This window comes from Cololabis saira, chromosome 13, assembly GCF_033807715.1.
Source record: "Cololabis saira isolate AMF1-May2022 chromosome 13, fColSai1.1, whole genome shotgun sequence".
Lineage (NCBI taxonomy): Eukaryota > Metazoa > Chordata > Actinopteri > Beloniformes > Belonidae > Cololabis > Cololabis saira.
Genome location: NC_084599.1, coordinates 12,127,731 through 12,153,993, shown reverse-complemented (window position 1 = coordinate 12,153,993; position 26,263 = coordinate 12,127,731). Strand labels below are relative to the sequence as shown.

General features: G+C 38.9%; 1 protein-coding gene across 3 annotated transcripts in view; it reads right to left on the bottom strand.

Annotated features, from left to right (window-relative positions):
• The window catches only part of polrmt (polymerase (RNA) mitochondrial (DNA directed)), a 108,684-nt gene that overhangs the window by 34,321 nt on the left and 48,100 nt on the right, over positions 1–26,263 (bottom strand). For 2 of the 3 annotated variants that reach the window (XM_061737722.1, XM_061737723.1), the window contains 5 exons: positions 12,959–13,054; positions 11,892–12,667; positions 10,640–10,773; positions 4,877–5,063; positions 1,363–1,512 (listed from right to left, as the gene is read on the bottom strand). In XM_061737722.1, the coding sequence (XP_061593706.1) occupies positions 1,363–1,512; positions 4,877–5,063; positions 10,640–10,773; positions 11,892–12,667; positions 12,959–13,054 (1,343 nt within the window). Of the gene's footprint in view, positions 1–1,362; positions 1,513–4,876; positions 5,064–10,639; positions 10,774–11,891; positions 12,668–12,958; positions 13,055–15,022; positions 15,205–26,263 lie in introns of those variants that run through there. The other variant, XM_061737724.1, reaches the window with a different exon arrangement.

Below are 26,263 nucleotides of genomic sequence, written 5' to 3'. Positions count from 1 at the left end.
GTCACTGCGCCGTCCAAGTGTCCGAATGGAAGCCCATTAAGACTCCCAGGCAGTGGATAGAGTCTGCTCTCAGTGGACATAAAGTCATTGTGTGACATGGCCATGAATATTATTTAAAGATTTGAGCTTGTTTGGTGTTATAACTTCCAAATGAGGAGGAAAAAAAACTGCCTTTCCCTTTCCCTGAGAAAACAAAGCAAAAACTGGGCCAAAGACTAAATTCATGTAGCTCTAAAACAAGAAGGAGAAACCTTTTAATCCTCAGTTTTATCAATGATTAATTGTTCTTCAAAGTACATATTCCAGTGATACCTGAGACTGGTCGTCTTGTTTTTTTTTCTCCAACTTGGTCCTTTTCTCTACATATTCAGGTGCTTCTCAAACCCACCAGCAACTACAGGTATTCCCAGTACAGACCCAGTAGAGTGAGGTATCTTTCTCATTGCAGGAACACAAAAAAAAAAATCAATAAATAAAAAACAAACGTCATGCTAATTCTAATACATACAAAACCCACAGTCTTTAACCTATGTTCAGCTTGATTTCGTGGGTCTGTTTGTCTTGTTCTGAATAAAGTTAATGAAATCATACATCAATAAGTGTATAAATGTATAACGCCCTCATAATTTTCACTAAATAAATTCACTATAGTGAGCAGTAGAGTAGAGTAATGAGTGAGTGTGAGAAGAACCTTCAGTATCTTTCAGTCAGGTTTTCATTTTTTTTTTTTTTTTTTCATTTGTAGTTTAACATCAAAATCACATTTTTGTACACTTTCCTTGTGGGAATACATACTGTATATAAGTCAGGCTAACCCATACTGGAGATTTTTAATACATGAAAGATGTGTTGATATTCTTTCTTCAGTCTCAGTTACAATAGTTTGAGTGAAGCAGAGACTCGGCTTGGATCATCGATGGAGATATGATGGCACTCTCCCAAGAGATCTCCATAACAATACATTATTATTCTGCTCTGGGTGTCTGTAAATGCTTCTTGACCACCAGGGACTCGCGGCCTGCTCGCTTCCCACATACCCATCTGCAGAGGCAGCGGAGCCAGGACTGGCTGGAAATGCCAGAGTTGAAAAGAACATTTAGCACATGAATATGAACTCAAGCCCGACTGCATTTCATTTGAAACTCCACATCAGAAGGAGAAAAAAGAAAATAAAGATACTGTATGTAGGATATAATAAAGTGCTAATATAACTATTTCTGATCAGACACTCTTTTATCTCAAACACAAAGGGTGGAATCTGTTGGCTTAAAGCCAACACCTAACTTAGGATGAACGTTTTCAGTAGCTACTAATGAGGCTGATCTAAGGATGAAGAGATATGGAGTGGGTGCTTTTATTTACCATTTTGATCATGTTTTCTGTGACGGGCTTGGCGGCCTCCACAGAGTCGATGGTCACAGTGCAAGCCTGCTCCACGCTGAGCTGACGTTTAAAACGCTCCTGAAGCTCCTCCTGGGTAAAGTCAAGTTTGGGGTAGGTGTGCTCTTCCCGCTAAAACATTTAAACAAAGACCAAAGAAACATACAAAATAAAAGAAGAAAGAAATCATGTTTACTATTGCTGCATGTTGAATAGCTGTCTTACTTGATGTCAATGTCAGCTTTATTCATATAGCACATATAAAAGCCTATGGCCAACCAAAGTGCTTTACAATGCCGACCACACAGAAAGGGGCGATGTGTTCCAGAGCGTGGGAGCCACAACTGCAAAAGCTCAATCTCCTCTGGTCTTCATGAGGGATCAAGGAACGTCCAGGACCATCTGGTCAGCTGACCTAAGGGCTCTGGAGGGTTGGTGCACCTTAACAAGGTCAGATAAATAATCTGGGGCTAGCCCATTCAAAGACTTAAAAACAAATAAATGGATCCTGAATCTAACCGGAAGCCAGGGAAGTGAGAAAAGCACCGCCGTTATGTGCTGGCATTTCTTTGTCCCAGTTAGGAGACGAGCTGCTGCATTCTGAACAAGCGGCACACAGTTGAGTTCAGACTGGCCAATGCAGACGTCCAAGCGCAATGTGATAAAGGGATGGATAACTTTTACAGGATCAGCCCTTCTAAGATGGGATTTGACTTTGGCTACAAGCCGAAGCTGAAAGAAGCTAGTCTTGGCCACTGAACTGATCTCTTTCTCTAATTTAAATGCCCCATCGATAATAACACCAGGCATCTTAGCCTGTGATCGTATATAAAGGTACTAGTGGGCCAAAGGAGCTGGTAAGAACCTGGACCATGTTAGGGCAAACAATTAGGACAATCTCAGTTTTGCTTTCATTTAAGAAATGTAAGTCCATCCATGTCTTAATATCCCTCATGCAATTAAACACAGCATGAAGAGATTCCTTAGAAGGGACCTTTAATGGCAAGTAAACCTGGACACCGACTACTAAGCAAGAAAAAGGAATATGATGCTTCCTAAATATCAACCCAGGGAGAACAGTAGAGGACCCTCAGTAGGGACTGACCCCTGAGGGACTCCACAGGTCAGAGGGGCCACCGAAGAGGAAAACTGCCCCAACTGCACACAGAAGGATCTATGTGCGAGGTAAGATTTAAACCAGTCCAAGGCTGTGCCTTTAAGGCCTACACAGTGCTCAAGACGTGACAAGAGAACAGTGTGATCCACTGTGTCAAACGCTGCTATTGGGTCTAAAAGAATTAAAGAGGCACAATTACCAGAGTTTCCTCAAAGAGTGAGGTAACCCCTACATCTAAAGCTTTGCCAAGTAAAAGGTGAACAGTTTTTGTTTTTCTTTTGCAGTCACTGGAAATACACTTTGCGAGAAGAAAATGAAAATCAATTCAGAATATGCAGTAGGCATGTCCAAGTTCATAAAACCATTTCCACCTGTCGGAGGAGAATGTTCCTCAGAGTTCCTTGATGTCACAAGCTTTCCCTCAATGTCACTGTATGAGCTGATCATTTGCAATTCAATAATCCAATATGGTATAAATACATGGTGGGAACTCTATCTGGCTGTTCGTACACACTTGTTAAACCATCCGGTACGTTTATTTTATCAGGAATGCACAATCTGGTTACAAATATAGCTCTGTGTAATTCATCATTTATGTGGTTTTAAAAGTAAAGATTGGACAATTGATCACTTGTTACTGGATAACAACTTTATGACTTTTTAATCCTCATTTGGAAATACAGTTTTTTTTAACCTTACTTAAGGAAACTTAAAAACACGCTTTTAATTGTGTCAATATACCGGCTACAATTATACTATACTATGCATATACACACACACATATCTATCTATCTATCTATCTATCTATCTATCTATCTATCTATCTATCTATCTATCTATCTATATATATATATATATATATTTTAATGCGTGTTTTGGATGTTTAATATTTTGCTGCACACTTCTTAGCACTGCAAATAAGAACAATACAATGCACTAAAAATTGTACCTTCTTTATTGTGAAGTTGTTATATTTAAGTTTTTGTTGATCTAGCATTAGTGTTGATAAGTGCAAACATACAGTTTCTGGGGTACAAATAAGGTCGCCTTCAGCTCAAGAGCAGTTCTGTGATTTTAAGACAATCCTTTGCAAATTAAACATTTATTCAACAATACAGTAAGAAAGTTTTTTTTTTTTTTTTTTTAATTTAGTTCAACTCAGCAAACCCTTGTGATCTCCATAAGTGCAACAAATGAAGTTTGAAGAATAAAGTGAGGCTCATTTTCTTCTTTGCATTGTAACATAAACAATTCTAAAAGAAACATGGTCCAGTTTCCAGATGAAAAAATAATTAAATGAGAGAGCAGCAGATACTCTCCGATGACAACTTGAAACTACATCAAACTGCATTTTGTACGCTCAGCTTCATCTGAATACCATTTCATACCAGCAAACAATGTTCTACTTAGACTGAGCTCTGGCTGCAAAACCGCGAAGCCCCTCGAGACCGCCCAGTCTGTTCCTCCGTTATCTAGTGGGCCAGTTATTTGGACAGCCTTTAAGCCACTGTGCCCAGACAAAAAGTAAAAGTCGTGATTATATAAATCAACCGACTACCTCCACATAAGCAATCAAAGCCACCTGTAATGAAACAGTCACATGTGACCTGTTTTGCAGGTCACAAAGTGACACAGTGTCACGAACACTCGTGATAAAAATATGTGACCTGCTGATTACAGCAATCTCACTAACACAGGCCAACAATACCACAGGCAGGAGGGAAAATATTTTGCTCAAATGGAGACAAAAATGAAAACAGCGAATGGGCCGAGGCTAAAAATACAACAAATATACAAGAAGCTGTTAATGAATCATGTGCGAATCACAAGGACGGGAGGAGGAGGGGGCTGGGAAAAGGAGGAGAGGTGAGACAAGCAGAGGACCCATTAGAAAGCAGAGTTGGTTGACTAAAAATAGGACAGTGCCTGTCTGGCTGTAAAGGGGTGACAATCAAATCTTTCATTGTCACACAGGAGCCTTGTGACAGCTTTCCCAGCTCTTTGGGGCTTCAACTGGCAAAACATGCACAACATTCAACATTATTTTGCCTCTACAGTCACACTAAATCTTGAGATTATGTCGCTTTAATTAATTGGCTTTAATAAACTTCACAATCTGCCCCCCTTCCTCCTGAAATTTGTATATTTGCGTTAAGATCCAAAGTTGTATTAGCAGATTTAAACAAATAAATGCCATACGTTAGCATACAAGCTACTCTGATATCCTCCAACTTCGATTTGAGAAGTCGAATCAGCAGAAAAGAACAGAGATCGCCTGACTACCTGTAAACTACAAAACACCTGCTACGACACCAGCACAGCTGGTCGCCATCTTCTCTGTGGACTCAGCAAAGATCTAAAAAGACCAGCGTGTTGTACCTTTGAGTAGTAGTCCTGGACCAGCGGTAAAGAACACTGGTTTGTGTCCACGTTGAGGATGGGCTGGTACTCAGGCTTCACCACGCGTACGGCCTTCAGCACCATGTCCCTCTCGTCTTGATGGAACACACACGAACTAAACACGTCGTCTGCAGACAGGTCGTCGTCCTCCATCTGCTTCAGACACCTGGACACACACATACACACACACACACACAGAGTGTGAGAAGACTTTTTCTTTGGCAATATCTGGGAGATCTTTGGATTAGTATTGTTATTTCATGAATTACTGTGCTTGATTCTGGGATTTCTGGCTTTCAACCATAATAATATACATAACATTTTCCAAATCTGGAGAATGTCTTCATATACTTAAACATAAATAGACAGTGCAGAAAAACACACAGGAGTTGGTAGATTGAGTACACTTAGTTACAAGATATGTAATCGTATTCAAGAGCTTTTCAATAAATCTTTCCTTCATAAAAGTGTTTCACTTGTATTTGAGAAAAATCTGTGCAACCGCATTGTAACAGAACAGAACTGTTTCAACAAAAACTGAGCACGCATCTTGGGGAGAAGATCGATGCAAGCAAATCCCTGGACAAACTTCCTTTAGAAGCAGTAACCTCAAGTAAGACGTTTCATTAGCTCTGGATCAGATCTGTACAATGTTTCTGAACTTTATCAGTTCAGAACCATTTGTAGTTTGTCTGCAGCACTGTTGAGCTCCATCATCTCTTTACTTTGAGAGAATTCTTTTTGGAAAAAATAAACCTATTTTCCCATCAGTCAACAAAATATTTTCCCAGTAATGTTGCTTCAGGTTTCAGCAACGTTTTTCTTTTTTTGTTTTTTTTTTCCTGAAGAGCAGAAACTTCCTCCTTGGTGTTCTAGATGATCTGTGTTGTGCCTTGAATGCCAATTTCTGGGAACAGTAACAACAGTAATACACTGACTTCAACTAAAAAAATATAAATATTTCTATATGAAATATTTTGCAACCGCGAAATAAATCAGATCACTTTTTATGGCAAATTAATACAGAAAAACCATTGATTCTGAGGGGTACAAATACTTTTTTTTTTTTTAAACCAGTATAAATGAAGCAAACATTTGGAGAAGAATATTTAGCAAATTACCGGCTAAGTATTTCAATTAATTCAATTTTATTTATAATGTCTATTACAACAGAAGTTGTCTCTAGGTGCTTTTCAGAGACCCAGAACATGACATGAACATGATCCCCGAGCAAATATTACATAAACAATGGCACGTAAAAAACTCCCCTAGTGGGAGAAAAACCTTAAGCCAAACAGTGGCAAGGAAAAACTCCCCTTTAGGAGGGAAGAAACCTTGAGCAGGATCGGGCTCATAAGGGGAGACCCTCCTGCTGGAGGCCAGACTGGGCAGAGCAGGAAAAGAGAGAACAGACAGGGAGAATGAAGAAAAGAGAAATGGCTAACTGGTGTACTACATGGATGACTACTGTAAATAAGCAGATGTAGACAGCAGACACTGAGGTGGTGAGAGAGAGTTTATATACAGTATATATGCTTGATGCTTTGGAGTCTGGCAGCAAGTTGACCTCTTACAAGCCTGTAACCCAGTAACTGATGTGGGAATAACACCAAGATATTCATAACTTTCTGAATCTCTGATTAATTCAGCATCTAAAAAAAAAAAAAAGACTTCTGTTAATGGGATCATTGCATATGTGCTCACTATTCTGATCGACAGTAACAGAATATCAATATATGCATTTGCATCGACGGGCCTCCTGTCAAACTCCAAGGATCAGTTTGATCCAGACACAGATGGCCACTGACAACATGAGCAAAATGTTTATTTGAATAGAGATCTCCCAGAGAGAGCCGAGCCCCCATGACTGGACTGCAGAATGAAGACAATGACAATGAGAAGCCGATCGGAGGAATACAAATAAGACATTTAATGAAAATATTATTCCCAAAGTTATCTTTAAATTCAATACCTATAAAAGGCCTGGGAATGCATATTCTATGCTTGATGGATCTTTACTCCACTGTGCTTAGTCGGGTTAACAGGTTAAAGTGATGCAATATTTCTCTATTTTTTACGAGTTCTTTTTTCTCCTTTTTTTTTCCTCTTTTAAGACTTTTAGTCATGAGATTGGTGTCGTTTTCCCCCATTCAAAGGTTCATTAAAAACACCACAGGTACTTTATAATCACAAAAGGTACTAAAAAAAACTATATAACTATAAATATCTTTCCTACAAGGGCTGGTTCTATTTTGGTTTAACTACTTGAGGGAATTTAATCCAAAATATATGATCAGTGCATGAAAATATTGCCTTTATTGGGCAATACAAATAAAAGTGACCCGACTGAGTTCTGTGTACAGGATGTTTGCTTGCACTGCCCCCTAGAGGTCAAGAACAGGGGCACAAGACAAAGACAGGAGGCGAAAAGGACAACTCATCAGTCATTGACAACAGAGGCCAGGAGAGCTCTGATTCACTCTGCAAACCTTTTACTCAAGGCAATTATAAATAACAGCGCACTAATTAGTATCTGGAGGAAACCCTTGCTCAGCAGCTTCCATCTGTGAAATTTAATAAGAAAGGAGCTTCGATCTGCACAACAATAAGGAATACAAAATACCCACTATTCAAATATTTTTTAAAGTGTCTCATATCGCCTGCTTTACATTTTTCCGTATTTCCACTCGTGCACTGAAGTCTCTTGTGATGCAGTGTGCAATTTGGGTTTGAGCAAATGAGAGAGTCTTGAACAAAGACAGGATTAGTCTGGGAGCTGGCAGTGTGACCCAGAGGAACAAAGAGGGCAGAAAGGTTGACAGATAGAGCCTAATCAGCCTGGGGACTGCTCTGCTGCACCCAAGGGAACACGGAGCTCTAGAGGACACAGCACTTACAAAGGGATGAGGATGGGTGCGTGTGTGTAAGAGAAAGGGAGAGTGAGTGAGGCAGATGGGTGCACTGAGGGGAAGAACTAAGTAATTTAATAGGTTCGAGAAATCTTAATGTAAAAAAGGAACTGAGTAACGAACAGATGTGAGAGAAAATCCTGACAATCAGAGAGGTAACAGAAGAAAACGACAGAGCAGGAGCGCACCACTGCAGAACGACATCAAAAAGCATTTTAGCTTACAGTGACAGATGAATCAACCAGATCTCCACTGCCAAGTACCCCACGATCGGAGTTTACTGCACAGGGTGATGCCCCCAGGAGGCTAAAGGACAGCATGTGTGGTTGGTGGAAGAACAGCAAACATGAGCAAAGCTTTCTGCAAACAACCCACCAATCCAGATGTGACAAGCTGTGGAGTGAACAAGCATCTTTTTCTGAACAAGAACGTCTTACATCTGAAGAATGAGTTGTGCATTAGATTACTGCTCCAACTCCAAAGCTCAGTAAACTGTTAAAATATCTACCATCAGTGATTGGTGGGTATTGGATGAGAAATTAAAAACGGCTCGACGCAGTGCACACATTCACATTTCCTTTTATCAGCAATCACACAGAATATGATATTCTTCACATTTTTCTGAGGATCAGAGTAACCAATCACGTGCAAAAATCATATAGCACCTTCCTTGACAACCATGTCTGCCTCACTCAGCTGCACCCCTCACTGTGTATTTCTTTGTATAATTTGTATAATCTTTTTTTTATTTTTTTTGTATAATTGCCCTGTAAAATTGTAAATAGGTTATGTTTATTTTTATTCAGAACTGTCCCTTTTTCTTTTCTTTTCTCTCTCTACCTCAAACTGCTGCACCTTAAATGTTTATACTGTTTATTCTGTATCATAGAAATTCCACATTTGTTTTTTATTATTTATTCTATTTTATCACCAAAGAGCGAAATTACCGGAGTCAAATTCCTTGTTGGACAATGTTCGAACCTGGCCAATAAAGATGATTCTGATTCTGATCAGAATGTTTAGTCTCCACAGCTCATTCCTCTCATGACAACCAAACAGTGTATTTGTGGAATTGTGTATTAATGTGACATTTATTTGTGATCTATGGTATTTTATAGTTACTCCTCGTTTGACCACAAGAAGTTATAGCTCTACTTCAGTAATAGCTGAAATAAATGCCAAACAGATTGCACAAAATCCAACTAAGCATGTGGCAAACAACCGAAGAGATTGTAAGCCGAGATATCGTCTCACTTGTATGCTCAAATGTAACATTTAAAAAATGTTTCTTGACACGAGCCTTTGGAGAACAGCTTCTAAACAGGGTATATGCGTCAACATCCATTAAGGTAAACTGAAGGAACAACAACTGCATCCTGCAACTTTATCTGCCGCAATATCTCTAGACTAATGTTAGGTCCATTAGGGGAAAAAGAAAAAGAAAATTCGATACGAGACGTGACCCCGCCTGGGCAGCAGGCCAGATGATTGCATTTTGTATCAGCTGCCTCAAACAGGCGCACGTCTCTGAGCTCTGTGATACATAGAGTCTTATTTTGAGTCCATGAGCCATATCTAGTGTGTTTATGTCTGCTAAATGTATGCAACAAATCAAAAAAGTCAATGATAATTAACAGAGATTTGTCAGGCTGAGGCAGTCACTGCCAAAACAGTACCGGCCTGGGGTCCGTTAAGCAAGTTTTGGAATGACTCAATGAATGTTAGTCTAAAGCTAGAAATGTAGTTAAAATGTAGTTGCTTTTTAACGGCCCATGCCCGTAACCAGAAGATTCCACAACCCCTTCGACACCTTCTCATTCATTTTTGTTCTGTGTTGCACAGAGGAAATTAAAGCTTCTTAGTCAATCGCTGTTAAAGAAATGTCTTTGTATTATGAGGTTATAACAGCATCCTGGATTTTCTAATGACGTGGGAATAATGTGGATCAGGACGGACGCACTTTGAGCTGTCAGGAAATTATGCGAAGGAGAAACTTTACCTCTCTTTTCTCCATTGATCAGTTTTAACTCTGATGTGGGACATCCTTTTACTGGGCAACTGTGGTCATACCAAACGACTGCAAAAGACTGGAAGCAGTCTGAAAACATCTCAGAAGGCACAAACTACATAAAGCTGCAAAAGTCTGGAGGTAGCATTAAAACCACCCCAGAAATGGAAATATATGCTTTAAATATATTTACATATCCCGCTATGGACTGGTGACCTGTCTTGGGTGTAGGAAGCTGAGATAGGCTCCAGCAGACCCCCGTGACCCTAAATAGTAATAAGTTGGTGTAAATAATTGATGGATGGATGGATGAATGTTCATATATATTATTTTTATAAACTTATGGGATAATAATTTAATATCATTATATTCTATGATCAAAGATGATGACACTAAAAAAATGTGTAAGTCCAATGTACTGAAACCTCACTCTATGCGGCAAATATTGAGATTATTTATATTTGAGTCTCTGAAGACAGATACAAAAAATATAAAGACTGTAAAATATACGCATACTTAAAAGCAATTCTAATTCTACGTCACAAAAATATCATGCACAGAACATCAGGGCTACAGTCATACATCCAAAAAAAAAAACATAAATGTGTGTCAAGTGAAAACCAAAAGCAGCCCCCTGCTGGTACATTACTGTAATCCAGCACACTCCTTCAAAACTACCACCTCAATTCTGCAGCCAAGCAATGACACAACTCTATTTTCCTGATCTGTGTTTGTGTGGTGTGTGGTGTGTGTGTGTGTGTGTGTGTGTGTGTGTGTGTGTGTGTGTGTGTGTGTGTGTGTGTGTGTGTGTGTGTGCATTCACACCTTGAAATAACTTTTGGGAGGCAGTTCGGATTGCGGCCCATGCACTCGAGAGCAGCACTGTAAGATCCCAGATTTGGTTTCAGACCAGCTTCCTCTAACAGAATAAAGATGCGGCCGATCTGGTTTAAACTGCCCTACAAAGAATGAGAAAGAGAGTAATCAATTAAACATCATTCACTGCAGTGACGTTTCATGACACACATGAAGGTAAAGCTTTATTTAATCGTCTTGGGTTACAAACTAGAAGCTGTCAAAATGAAAAGCATGACAGGAAGCGTAACAAGATTTTCAGTGTTTGAAAATGCTCTTATGATTTTAAGAGAACTTGTGCAAAGGCATTTTTTTTTGGGGGGGGGGGGGGGGCTTGTTGAGGGTCAGAAGAGGAGATTAAACTTTGCAAGCACTAAAGTAAAGAGCTGTTGATGTGAATAGCTATAACTAAAACTATAAAAAGATGGCTGTAAATATCAGCCAATTGAAGTAAATAGCAACACTACAACAATAGTGACAAAGGATATAACTGGGATCAATTTCACAACTGATACAAATAAAAAAATTAATACATTTCCAATGAAAACAGAAAAAAAGGACGTTTAATAGAAAGCAATGATTTAATTGAGACACACTGTGATGATGGGCTGTCCCAAGTTCCCCTTTGATTATTCTTAGGATATCATCAAAATGATTGACTTGCAAACATTAATTTAATTCATTATGCTCATGAAATTACAGATCCTGTAACAGACTCGTAGCGTGTTCTCAGTCCACCCATCTTTGTAGAAATTTGCAAACCCAATCATTTCTTTGTTTCTTTGTTTCTTTGCACTTATATCTTAAATTAGTAGCAGCAGCTCATCTAAGGCCATTTTGATGATAGAACATTATTATTCTTCAGTGTACAGTTCTTGATGTGAAAACCAATTATATTTTGGCATATTTCCCAGAAAAAGTATATAGTACCTTGGGGGCGTGTGTCTGTTTTTAACTTGTATTATTTTTAAATATGTAAAGCACTTTGTACTACATTTTTATGCATCAAAAGTGCTTTAGGAATAAATATGTTATTAATAATAATAATAATAATAATAATAATAATAATAATAATAATAATAATAATAATATTATATGTCCAGATTATTATCAATAAAAGAAAATAAGATTGGCCATGGATGAAGGCGGCTCAAAAGAGTGATTTGACATACTGTACAATGGAGAGGTCTAAACTGTATAGTGACATACTGTTGGTACCTACCTTCTTGGCCCACACTCTCATCATGATGTTGTAAACCTCTGCGGTGAGAAGTTTACGCCGACTCCTAACTCTGTGTTGACTGAGCAGGAAACGCTGTGCCCGATCAGTGTCCCCCACAAATATGCAAGCCTCCAGGTAAGAGCGGATGCTAAGCTGCATGTCCCTACAGGCACTTCCTTCACTGTCCTCCTGCAGGCCTTCTGGGGTACCTGAAGAAGTGCATTGGTCTAATCGCTGATCGAGGCTCCTCTGAAGCTCCTGGGCTTCAGCTAGGTCGGTAGGTTGCTTCTGTTTAGATGCCTTTTGTGACACAGCTGCTTTTCCTGCAGATGACACAGCGGCTGTAGATGTTTCGGAAACTGCAGCACGAATTCTCTCTGACAATTTCATGGCACCTTTGCTCTTTTTAGCAGCTTTAGTAACTGATACAGATTTATATGTTGTACCAGTCGCCATTAAGCTGCCTTTGCCACCTTTAGACTTAGCTGAGGGTTTCTCTTTGGCACTTATCCGCATTTTTTGCTGGAGGAGCTGCTGTTTATTTTTCTTCTCCTGAGTTAATTTTTCCATCCAGCGGCTTGGCTGAAACTTGGAGGCTCCTTTGGGAACAGTCTGTCCAGATATGGGAATGTCAGTTTTCTCCTGAAGTGAGCTTCTCTGAGCTCTACCAGATGAAACTCCTCTTCCATAAGAGGAAACTTTAACAAACTGCATCCTTGCATGTTGGACATCTAGAATGACGTCAGATTGGAGCTGCTGTATTCTGGCTTCAAGCACTGAGAAATGGAGAAAAACAAAAGTCAAATCAAAAATACATGTCTGATGTGAAAACAAAATTACTGACTGTGTCTTTCATCCACCCAAATACAGAAAACGTGCACAAACCAATTTGACCTGATTAATGCTGCAAAGTATAATAGCACAGAGTGTAGAAAGCATCAGAACAGTAACTAAACTCTGATTACAAATCATTTTTTTGATCACGATACATGCATAATATAGAAGAAGAAAACCTCCTTTAAACTCAAATATTAAGTGAGATCACATATCACTCCAAATCAACATACCATCTAACAACCGAGATTGCTGATGTACACGTTTCTTCGCATCTTCTGACTTTGGGATTAATGAAACATTTCTTCTTTGAAGGAGCAGAGGTGTCTCTGAAAACAAACAAATAAAATAATTAATGCAGCGCATCATCCTGCACAACCTTTTATGCTTCTGAATACAACAGTCCATTAAAACTGATTTTTATCAGATTTTTTCCATTACTTATTGCTTGCAGTAAAAATAAAAAAGAAGAAAAAAAAAGTTAGGAGTTGTATCCATATTATTTGGCCATTTTCTTTTCTTCCACAACAGATGGAAGAAAATGTTTTGAACCCTTCAAACTGACCAAATTATATAGTTTTTTACTTGAATTATAATATTTATCATTCAAGTCACGAAAAGTCTGGCTCTTGTCATGAAAGTTCATTGTATGATAATACATAGAATGACTAAATCAAGTTTTAGAGGAGCTTTGAAAAAAAACAAAAACATGATATAGATGTCCCATAGAGAAAGAGCACAAATGCATTTCTCAATATCTGGATGTTTTACACTACAACAAAAAACTACTCTCCCTTGAAGCATGCATCCCATTAAGGTAACATATCACAAAGTATGCCGTGCAGTCCTGATGGAATATAATAATATATTTTTGCATTATATAATGCAAAAACATTTTTGTCTGTGTCCAGTACAAAAACAAAAAACATCAACACCATAACTGAACCACTATGACTATTCAAATTAAAATCAAGCAAAAACAGTCTTGTTGCATTTAAACTGTACCAAAAAAGTACCAAGGTACCACATTACACGAGTATAATTTGTATAAAAGTCTATAAACTGAATCCTCTACATGTTCCTGCTATTTTCTGTGTCATAAACCTGCAGCTTTTTAGCAAGTTTCATCATCTTGTACACCTGCAACCTGATACTGCAGGTGTGATTCGCCCATGACACTTTGTTTACAAAAGTGCTTGGAAATAACATCTGTAGGAGTAAAGTGGCTCGATGGGTAGCACCGTCGCCTCACAGAAGGGGTCACCAATCCTGGTCCTCGAGGGCCGGTGTCCTGCATGTTTCGCTGCTTCATTGTACCGTGATAAAAGTGACTGTGTTGTTAAGAGAATTGTGCAGACCTAAATGACAAGCTGGTGACGATGATTAATTAGAATCAGGTGTGTTAAAGCAGAGAAAACTCTAAAACATGCAGGACGACGGCCCTCGAGGACCAGGATTGGTGACCCCTGCCTCACAGCAAGAAGGGTTCTAGTTTAACTGTTTTTATATGGGTTTTCTCCACGTACTCCGGCTTCCTCTCAACAGCCCAAATAAATAATTAAAACAAACAACAAGCCCTGAGAAGTGATCCTCGTGATTCAAAATTGTCCATAAAAAAGTGACCATGTGTGTTCCTGTGAACCTGAACAGGAATAAGTAACTATGGATAGATGGATGGATAACAACTTGTATGAGTTAAAATTAATCCAGGTTATAAATGTTGAAATAAAGTAATTCAAGTCACTACAAAATAGAAAGAAAGAAAATAAATCACATTGCAGATTATTACAAGAAAAGTCATATAATTCAACTGATTGTATTGTCAGTTCTTTTGGAAAACATTGACTACTAAAATATAATCATTGTCAGGTTTCCAATGGCAGGAATATTCATTTGCTCGTCATTTCCCTGGTTTACTGCCACAGCAGACACGAGGAGAAACTTGAGGTTCAGGTTCTTGCTCAAGGACGAAAGGGGACTGGAAGGAACAGCATTATTCAGTTATTGGTAACCCAGTTTAATTGCTCGGAAACAGGCTTTTTTAATTAATTTTTTTAACACACATCAGGGCAGGCTCAACACTGTGTACTAACCCACAAGGAAGGTAACAAAGCTTTAGGAGGAGCATTATGCAGAGTATTCACTAAACACTGCATCTGAATAGTATGACTATGCCAGTAAAGTCACTTTTTAAACACATGAACCTCGACAAAGCGTGGTAAAATGATTTCACTGAAATCCTGTCATTCACTGCAGCCAGACTGACTTCCAGCAGACCAACTAACCTGTCGACTCACCTGAGATCCGCCTGACCGCGCCGTGTCTGCCCGACACGCTGCTGCGCTCCGCAAAACACACGCGAACAGTGCACTTCTCAAATAAACTTGGACGACTCAAGCGTTTTGAGAAAGAGCAAAGTCTGAGAAGAGACATGTTGACATGTAACAACCGCGTTAGTCCGCGGCTCTACGCAGCCATGTTAGATCAGACCAAGCTAATCGCACCGCGCAATGATCGCTGTGTCAGGCCCGATCAGAAGATTTCCGATCCATCGAGTGCACTTGCCACTCTACAGTTTCCTGTTTCAAGGATTAGATTTGAATTCAGAACAAATGTATTGACATGTGCAGGATAAAAACACAAAAAGAGAATAATAATAAATGTGCATGCTTTAACTTATTGATATACTTATCACATTTTCTTCATTTCTGGGGCAAAACACAATATAATCAGTAATGCATATTTTTTAAAACATTTATTTTCCACTAGCAGCCCACTTGTTCTCATATAGTTTTGTTATTCATTTTAAATGTGTTAAGAGATTAGTTGGTTATGGGTTTTTTTTTATTTAAAAAAAATTCCTACAGGTGGCAGTCTCATCACAGTTGAGCAAAACAGAACTAGAGGTCAACTTGGAACAAGCCGAGTGACTGAGCTCTGTGATGGGTCGACCTGCCCAGAGTCTACTGCTTCTCTTTACCAGTGACAGCTATAGGCTGTCAGGATGTATGTATGTATGGATGGATGGATGGGTGGATGGATGGATGGATGGATGGATGGATGGATGGATGGATGGATGGACACCACAATCATATTTTTATCAATCACATTTTGCTCAACTACATATAATTCAAAAGCTCACATAAACATAATTTCAGACGTCAAATATTTAGTTTGTCTAATTTTAAATTACTGGTGTTCTATATAGTTTAAGTTATAAAAAATAAGGGTAAAGATTGCAGCTCTTGTAAATTGATTGTAGGTGCCAGGAAACTGCTTTAATCTTGATTACTTACTTTCTTTCTGTGTAAATACTGCATATTTGGTATCTAATAGATGCAATGACTTTAGGTACTTGATAAATATCACAACATAAATGATAGCCTACAAGTACAATTAGTTATTTTTAAAGAGCGATTGGTAGCCTAGACTTAAAAGTACAAATCTCCACATATATAAACATGCAATAATGTAATACAGCTACTGGAATAAGCATTTGATCTAAAAATCATCTTGACTAAGGAACTGAGATAAAGAAATCATGGCACCAGATATTTCATTTGTGATTAAAACGGAAATACAAATGTTCTTTTTACAGCTTGTTGAAATATGTAGTCCTTTTTTTATTGTTAACTTTGCATGTTCAAATTTCACGCAACATAAATCAAAATCAACTCCGGGGTCAGCTGAATGTAAAATGACATTTATATCACATGACATCCTGTACACTTTCTGACCCCTAGCAATGCCGGCCTACCCTTGTCACGCATCCATAAAGAAATCTGAAACACTTTAGTCGCCCTTTGTGTCTCCACAGACTGGAGGTTAACACAAGCACTACTTGACAGAGAGAAGGAGAGACGAAAAGGGGGGGGGGGGGGGGGGGGGGGGTGCAGAGAAGGAAATAAGGTTGGGGTGGTACATCTTTTCTCAGTGGAGGCAGTGGCTGGGAGCACAGCAGTAAGTGTCTGCTGTGGAGCTGTAGGTGAGGATCAGGAGGTGTTTGTTGCCACGGTTCACAAGCAGGGCCCCTTGACAGCCGTGTTTGATGTGGTCGGCCCCTGTCGGCGGCTGGCTCTTTGCGCTGGTGTGACAGTCATTGCCGGGTGAGTGACTGTCAATGCCCCAGCCAACAAAAGAAGAGAAGACAGGCATTCATGGGGTCTGATAATGGCCAGGCCAGGACAAGGCTGCCATTCTCGCACACTTTGATCATGTGGATGCTTTTGCACACCTTTGTAGGGGTTCCCTATTTGTTTAACAGATGGAGAGAGAGAGAGAGAGCTGTTTTTTTTTTCATTCTTTTAACGGCTTCACCTGGCCGAGGAAACGTGATGGAGATACTTCTCTGTGAGATGTGTGTACAAGTACATGCCTTTCGCATTTGTCGCCAGTACTCGTGAGACTGTTTTGTGTGCACTTGCATTGGTGAATTTACAAATAATATATACATATGGTTAGATCACGGGTTAGGGCTCAAGCTGAGACACCCAGGTCATTCATTTTATTAAAATATAATTACTTATATACAGGATATATATGTTTTATCATATCATCAATACTATTAACCATTCCCGTTTATCATAGTGAGACACACATCCTTTGACCTCTTCCATGAGCCTTTTTTTGACTTTTCTTATTCATTCTGCACCTCTAAACCAGGTTTAAATTTGTGGGGTTGGGGGGAAAAGCGTGGAAACAGGAACTGACTTCCTCGTCTGTCTCGTCAGCTGTTGTGTCTCAAATACAGCATAGAACCCTATAAGGATCCACTGGACTGTGACAGTTTTGATTGCATTATAGTTGTTTTATGACAGTTTTGACGTGACATCACAATAAAAAAAACAAGTTTTAAACAAAACGCACACTATAACGAGTTCAATATGGAAGGTGCACAGATGTTGAATTCATTTTTTTTTTTTTTTTTTAGGTTTTGTTTGCATACAGGGCCATTGTGTTAAGGAATGAGAAGAGAAGGCTCAAACAAAACTTGAGCGGGCTGAAGGACAACTCTGGCCTACATCATAAGCAATCAGCAGCATCAGCACCTATAGATGTTCTCAAAACTTTGAACACTCATTGTGGGGTCAGTTCCTGGTCATGGAGACACATGTTGAGGCCTTGTACAACTAGCATGGGCTCCCACTAATAAAAACACACCTATGCTCATCTGTCCCTTGTTTTTACTGAAATAATTAATAATTAAAATGTTCTAATCCTATCTTCTGCACATTTAAATGATGCAAAACAAAGCTCAAGCAAAGCCTGTAAATCTTTATGCAACAAGCATAAACTGTATAATTACTGAACAAACCATCCGTTCAGAGGGCTGCAGAGCTGCTGGTGAATATTGGCAACTGCCGTTATGTTATTAAATACTGTTTTGGTGGTGAAATAACCGCTGTGTTTAGCTTTTAACTAAGCTCGTACCGTTCCAGGGCGACCCACGGTCAGTCATGGTGGTCAGTCTTTTACAAAATTAACAGCGCGAAAAAATATGGTCTCTTTAAGATATAAATGATAATGTTGTAAGGCCTTTATTCACAACTCACAAGCTATGCTCAGAAGCCAATTCAGTGCTAAGTGCTCGGTAGCAAGTGATGACAGCTAGTCAATGGCTACGCTGGCCACCAAAGAAAAGTCTACGCTCCAAATTATACATTTTTACCTGATGTTGTAGATCAGGTCAAATTAAATAGTTGTCATGGATGTGAACTCAAGCTATGGAGACCAAAACCATATTTGAAACCAGGCTGTAAATATTCTTATTTCTGCTGCAAAGTAGGGCATTTTTACATGAGGCGTTTTTAGATTGGATCTCGCTTTTATCGCTGGATGATGAACGCGTATTTAACGTGAGTTGGGTGATATAAACGCAAGTGTTGATTGCCACCCGATGCCTGAAGCGAGTGGGGGGGAATGTGAGTCGGGAGGCGTTATCCGCGTAACATAACATGTAGAATTACATTGCCCCTACATCAGCAAGATTTATACGCCATCAGAGAGGTGTAGTTTTCAAAACCAGGATTGATGAACATCGGGATGAACGTTTTTGGGTGGGCTTTTGCGTCTTGCAAAGCTCTGGTTTGTCATGTTTGTGGCCACGAGGCTGAGTAGCTTGCCGATCTCCTTGTCTCCCCAGTAACTCATTTTGCAAATATAGATTTTGCAACTTTTTTTGAAACTCCCCTGGTGGGTTGTACTTCGGATACGTGATTAACAAATCCCACCGATGACCCGCCACCCTGCATTAGTTCTGTTTACATTAAACCTGACCCGCAGTCAAGACTACCCTCTGAGGCACGCGGGGTATCCACCAGTGCTCAAAGGGTCTATGGGAGTCAATGGAAAGTCATTCACTTCTGGTGTCAGCCCCCAGTGGTCAGTCGATGAACTGCATAACCTTTTTTTTTGTTGGGTACAACCTGGACGTTGGACACAGACTTGCACAGACTGTGTAAGGATATGCAGAGTTCGCATGTTTTTATGTAACACTTGCATCCTGTTCTGTCTGCGTGTATGTGCTTCTGATAAATCAGATTAGCTGTGCAAAGATGCATAATCGTTCCTGGCGACTAAAGTTTTTCGATCTCTTTCTAATCAGGCTGTTGGATCTCTGCTGGCTACCGTGTGAACAACTGAGTTCAGAGCTTTTCACAGCATCAGATAAACACATCCACTTATCATAACGGTGCTGACAATGAACAATGGTCATGAATCAGGATATGCAGATGTCCTCAGTGGGGCAGAGTAACAGTCTGATCGGTTCCTTTAACCACGTCCAGATGTTTATCAGTGAACTACAGCTCAAAGATATCATCCGCACCTGTGTTAGGTCTGATCCCACAAACCAGGCACTTTTAACCACACTGAATTGATAAACTGCATAATCACTAAAATGATTATTTATAGATTGCCTGTGGAAACACACAGGTGTAAATGAGGCTCTTTCCTTATGTCAGCATGAGTTTTTGAACTCAACTATTTTTTCACAGAAGAATAAAATGACATTGTTGCAGATGTGGATGTGCATTGATCTAAAAGATGGAAAACAACCTAGCACGATACACGTACAATCAAATGCAGTAGCACAAGGGTTAATAGCTAAAACAGAACAAGAAAATACAAGAAAAAAGAGTGAAACAAGGATTTAGCAGAAAGGCAAAACAATTAATAATAGGGAGCTATTACTGAGGGATTGTCAATGATGGGAAGGAGGTCAGGTTTCAGACCTCTTTGAAGACTTTGATGGTACAAAACAGGTCTCATTATGGAGATATTATCTCTATTCATACACTTACAGAGCCGCTTCAATCCCTGCTGGGACAGATAAGGTTCCTCCACAAGAGAACATCCTCCTTGGGTGCCTGGCTCTCAAGAGGTCACAGCACACCCACACAGCACAGGTCACAGGCACAATTCAATACAACACAGCTTAGCACAAATCAGGGGACACATATTATAATCCATCCATTTTACTAAGGATGGCATTACAGGTCTAACAGTGGTTCAGTCCACTTTTTTGGACCTAACAATAAACTATTTAAATCCAACCCCATTGGTTGTCTCAGTGAAATGTCCAACTTCAATAAGTCTTGGATGGACTGTATTCATGCCTACTTAAGGATCTGTTGGAATATATTTCATGAAGCCGACTGAAAGAACAAATAAATACTGGTTTATGACTTTGTCACACCACATTAAAAACATCAGATATGTTTGGATAAACACACATCTCATTTAAATAAATTAAAATATGTATCAAAATCAGGAAAATGTAGGCAGTAATTTTCTTGTTTGCGATACTGGGGGCAGTGAAACGTCTTCCATTGGTGAGAGAGGAACTCACACAAACAAGTTTGTATTATAACAACCTGTAAAATTGGATGCTACTTTTGATTTGCATGAGACTGATTTTAATTTGGAGTCAAAGGAAACCGATTTGTAAGAAAATCAACCGGATTCTTCTCAGTCACAGCTTGGCCTTGTTTTATTTTCTCCATTAAAAGAGCAACATGAATAAATCATAAAAAAAATGCTTCTGACACACAACAAAGAATAAATTATACTGTGACAATCCCATAATTTATTCGCTATACACGTGGTGTATAGCGAATAAAACTAGCTTTTTTTAATATTATGACCTTGCAAAAAGAAAGAAAAATGACCCATTACTTTTAGTTTAAATATCAGCAAACAACTTGGGGCAGGATCCCTACATCATTATGATTTGTACGTGATTTTAAAAATTACATTTGTTAAAAAACTGAATGTTGTCATTGCAAACATTAGATGAACAACAGAATCTTATTTTACAATTCATGTATACCTTCAAGGGATATTCCAGTTTTCAAGTGAGGTTATCTGGGGTACTTGTGACTTGTTAGTGTCTTGCCATGTTTAGCAGTCATCGGTTTGGAAAATTTCACTTTTTTAAATTGCAGTAAATCCTGAAACCATGTGTGGCATCTGAGCAACATAAAGCAGCTGCTGGATTCTTCTATCAGCAGTCCCATTTAAATAGCTCAGTGGGTTGAGCAGGCACCACTTTGCCCTCGTGCAGCCAGCGCAGGTTCAAGTCCCAGCCTGTTGCTCCTTTCTGCATGTCTTCCCTCTCTCTATATGAGTCTTTGGTAGTTGCTTCAAATGGTTCATTCATGAATTACACAAAAAAGACAGCCAAAGTTTTCAGTTTAAGTGTTTTCCAAGAAAATATTTTTCAGGAATAAAAGAGTTTTAAAGTCAGATAGACATCAACGATCTTGGAATATGGGTGTTTTTATGCCTTATATTGATTTATGCAGCGCAAAATAGCACAGTGATAAACCACTTGTGCCGCTATAAAGAAAAATAAAACAGTGCTACAAGGAACACACTGAGGTTAAAAGTTAAGATTTTTTGCTACACTTTTGCTACACAGAATTAGATTTTGATATTGTTGTTTTCTACACAAATACAATCTGATGTTATGCCCAGGTTTCTGAGTTCAATGTCATTGCATGACTTCTACTAAAAAAATCTCAGTCAGTGGGCATCTTAAGGGATTTTTGGATGATGTCACGTCTGCTGCTATTTGAAAACACACACACACACACACACACACACACACACACACACACACACACACACACACACACACACACACACACACACACACACACACACACACACACACACACACACACACACACACACACACACACACACACATCTAGCTCCTCCCTTGTCATTAACTCGGACGAAGGGGCACTATTCACTGATTGTGAATAATTTAAAAAAAGTTAAAGAAAAAGAAAACATTTAGAATGTCTTATCCAAGCTTCCCATGATGTAACCCTGAAATCATGTCATAAATAAATTAAATAGACAAACACTCGTTTTCTTTGCTTCGTTATTACAAATGTTTCATTTGTGATTTTTTATGCTGATTTAACCACATATTGTGATCTTGACCCATACTATAATTAGGGTTAACTTTCTTAAATTTGCAGTCATTAATATGCTGTAACCATGAAATCATGCCAGGTAAGCATGCTTATCAGGTAAAAAATGCTCGGTGAATAAAAAAAAATAAAAAAAACATAAAATAAAATAAACCCTAATGATCCACAGAAGGGACAGATGCCTCAGTGATTTACATGTGACTTTAATGACTCACAAGAGTGAACGTTCCAACAACAGCCTATAAACATCAAACTCTCCACCAGTTGGCTAGAATGAATAAACTTTTTGGATGAGAGGTAAAACATCTTCAAGAACAAGAAAGAAAGTCCAGTCTCCTTCTGTTAAGGCTTTTTGGATTACTATGACCTCTTTACCAGCACATGAAATCATGCAAATAACTGTAATTTACAACAACATCAAACATTCACACTGTAAAACAGCGAGACGTTGCATGCTAAGACACTGACACAAAAGAGACATGTTGTGCCTGTGTCGGCTCTGGCACTGAGCTCAGAGCCCAAACATTTGCGTCTAAGGCACCACAAAACAATCTGCTTTCACATCTGACATTCACATGAGGTCTGGGCTTTGTTGTTGACCTCACAAGGCACCCTGACTTTTAAAGACTTCTTCAGTACATTGAATGATTGTATGTTTTTAATTACAGGAAATTTCACTAAAGGAAGTTCTAGGGGGTTTGGGTTTTTTTTTACTAATTTTCTTATTCTTTTGGGACTTTACTCTCTAAAGTGTGAATTTTCTGATTTATTTTATTTTGTTATACACACAATGACTCTGTGCACATATATATCTACTCCAGTATGCAATACGAACCTATTCTTTGTCATAGGTTCAGAGGAAGCCATGAATCAAAGCTTAAACAATGTTACATAAAAAATACCACAGTTTATATTCATGACTTATACCAAAATGCATCCCCTTTATAGTATTCATGAAAGGGTTATTAAATGCACAGACCAAAACCATTCACATGCCCAAGTACATCCAGCTCTAGGGATTATTACAGTAAATGTTGGAAGAAGGGAATTTACAAAGACTATTACATTACTAAACTCAAAATAAGGAGCTATATTTTGTCCTTTTGCAAAATCAGGAACAAAATAAAACGGTAAACGGTCTCGCTGTAATGTTTAACTCTTGTTTGGTGTTGTTGCATTAAATTCTGGAGGGAGTTAAAATACCAGTTTTAATTTCATTTCAAGGAATAGTCATTCATTTCTAACCCTTTAATGCCTGACATACGACATTATACACAAAAGGTTCTGTCTTTATTAAATAATTTGGGGTTATTCTCAAGAAATTGAGAATAACCCTTAATTTTGTCTTTTAACAGTTACTAAGTAACTAACTTACTAACTAACTAATATTGGGCAATTTTATGTACTTTTCTATTAATTAAGAAAAATGTATAAAATTATTTTTCCCATGGAGGTGATAGAAAGGTGTCAAAAATTCATGTATCACATATGTAAGATCTGTATTATAGAGTTAAAAAGTCCCTTCTGTCCCTGCTATTGGTAAAAGCTAGGCAGAGCTATATGTACTCCCGTCCCTGCTGCCTCTTACACCTGCGTACTGCATAAAACATGAACAACAATTTTTAGCTTGCAGGGCTCCAGTGGACATCGTGTCAATCATGACATCGTGATGACTAAGACACTAAAGAAATGAGCAGGTAAGAGAGCAAGTAAGACTAATCCTGCACAACGTCGTAAAGGCGTGCAACAAATGACCTCTCCCCATCAACAAAGAGAAAGAATAGCGAACAGCACTTTGTGATGTGGGTTAATACTTACAGTGAAGAAAAAAACGTATTTCTTCTTCTAAACAGAATTCACAGCGCAGACATATTTAGAATATATTGACTGATCCCTAATGAGATCCCGGTCTTAAAATAGAACCGGCACGCAGGGCAACATCAACAAGACCTGGTCCAGTACAGGCACCATGATCCATACTGGTTCATTAGCTCCATTTCATCCCCACTAGGAACTTGCATAATTTGGAAATTAGGAAGGCTTAAAATAGAGACTTAGTTACAGACAACTCTGACAAAGACTAGAACCCAATGGACTGAAGGACCATGCATGTATAATGATACAACATGGAGCTGATGAGGAGCGGACTGCGTTTATAGGGTAAAGAAATCGGCCAGAGACGTGATGTACTAAGTACATCAACTGTGGCAGAAATGTGACACCAAGGGTGCAAAATGAAATAAATCAGCATACAAACAGTGATGGAGCCAGGCAGTTTTCAATAAGGTGGTCAGGGTGGGGCCAGTGGAAATTTTAGGGTGTCCAAGAAACACAATCATATGGAGGTGAAGATGTATGTTACCACAACGCAACCATGTGAAAAATGTTTCCACAGACCCTCATGGGATACAAGACAGGGCATAAGAAAAAATACATCCTGCTTGCATCCTGCCTCCGTAAAAAAAGAAAAGAAAAAAAAGTTAATTGCATCTGGGGTGGCCAGTATGCTGGCCAGACACGTGCCCCCGCCCCCCCCCCCCCCCCCCCAAAAAAAAAAAAAAAAATCTGCCACTGCATACAATCAAAAAATGACAAAAAAGTCGAGTTCTGATTATAAATGTATTTTTACACATTAAATGGGTTCGCAGCAATTTAACACCATTATAGATGGAAAAACAAAGTTTTTTAAATGAAGGAAGAAAATACTTGGAAAAGACTTTAGTATGTGCAAGTTAGATTTTTTGTTAAACATAAGGGCATGAAACTAGATTTCCCTGGTGATTCAATTACTCCAACGACAAAAAGTAACCACAAGAGTCATGCTGGAGAAAACTTGGCTTAACAACAAAAAACAAACAAACAAACCTAAAAAACCCAAAACATCACAGATCCATTTTCTGGGAAAGTCGGAAAATCTAAGCGTAAAAAAGCAGAACGTATGACTGAGCTTTGTATTTTGTTGACAATGTTGTGTTTGTGCCTTAAGTAAATGCAAATCAATAAAATGTGTGCTAATTGCATATAAACACAATGATATAAAAGCTAAAGCACTAAAGGACTGTGAAGTTACTGTCACAATCTCGAGCACAAATTCCTCAAACACACTTCCAGCAGTGGGCAAGTGGGGCCCCGGGTGGGACACATAATTAAAACAAGATCTTCATTAAAAGAGGGGATTACTTCTAAAGATCACAAGATAATCTTAACATGTTTTCTTCTACTTTCTTGTGCTTTAGGATTAGTCTTAGTTTATTTAACGTAAGGTCTTCATAAAATTTTAGGGTCCACTATGGAAGTGGCAATTTTACACATTTTTGACCGTAAACACAAAAACAAATATATACGCGTGTCCAGATTTTCTTATTCCTTCTGATCCAGTGTGATTTGTTTTTTCTTTCTTTATCATAAAAAATAATATAAATCCTTAAAATAAAGAGGCTACCCCATTAACTGAAATCGCTTAGCTATGCTTTTACCTCGTGTCCTATCATTACACAGCTTGTAAAAAACAGACAAAAGTGGGGGAAGTCACAAAAAAGGTGTTCTTCATTTCCGTCCTGCTCTGCCAAATTAAATGGCAGAGATCAGAGAGGGTGTTTCATTGAAATATTAACACAGGTGATCAAAAGTCTCTCAGGCTTTATCTGGACAAGCTCTGCCAACACTCCTCCAACCTGCTCTGCATTTTTGACGGCTTGATGATTCAAACCAGCAGCCATAAAAGAGGGGGGGGCGGCTTCCCTTGATTTGCCCCATGTGGTCCCAGTGAGAAGAAATAAGTATAAAGGTGTCAAAAATGGCCTCCTGGCCGGTTCACTGGACAGTAATAGAGCTGATTTGACCGTGCTACAAAATGCTTCGCATCAAGGGGAGTGAGAGCCGAGATCAGAGATTGGAGGCGGATGTAAGTTTTTCCAGGTGTTTGTAACCACTAAAATGGCAAAAATCATCCTTGTTCCTCACTGAGTAAACTATTCTGACAGAAAAGAAACGAGATGGCTCTTGATGCAAACTTTCTCATTTGTTTGAAATTGTTATGAATGAGTGCATTGGCCCCATCCCCCCCCACCCCTCCCACGTCTGTCGTAAACACAC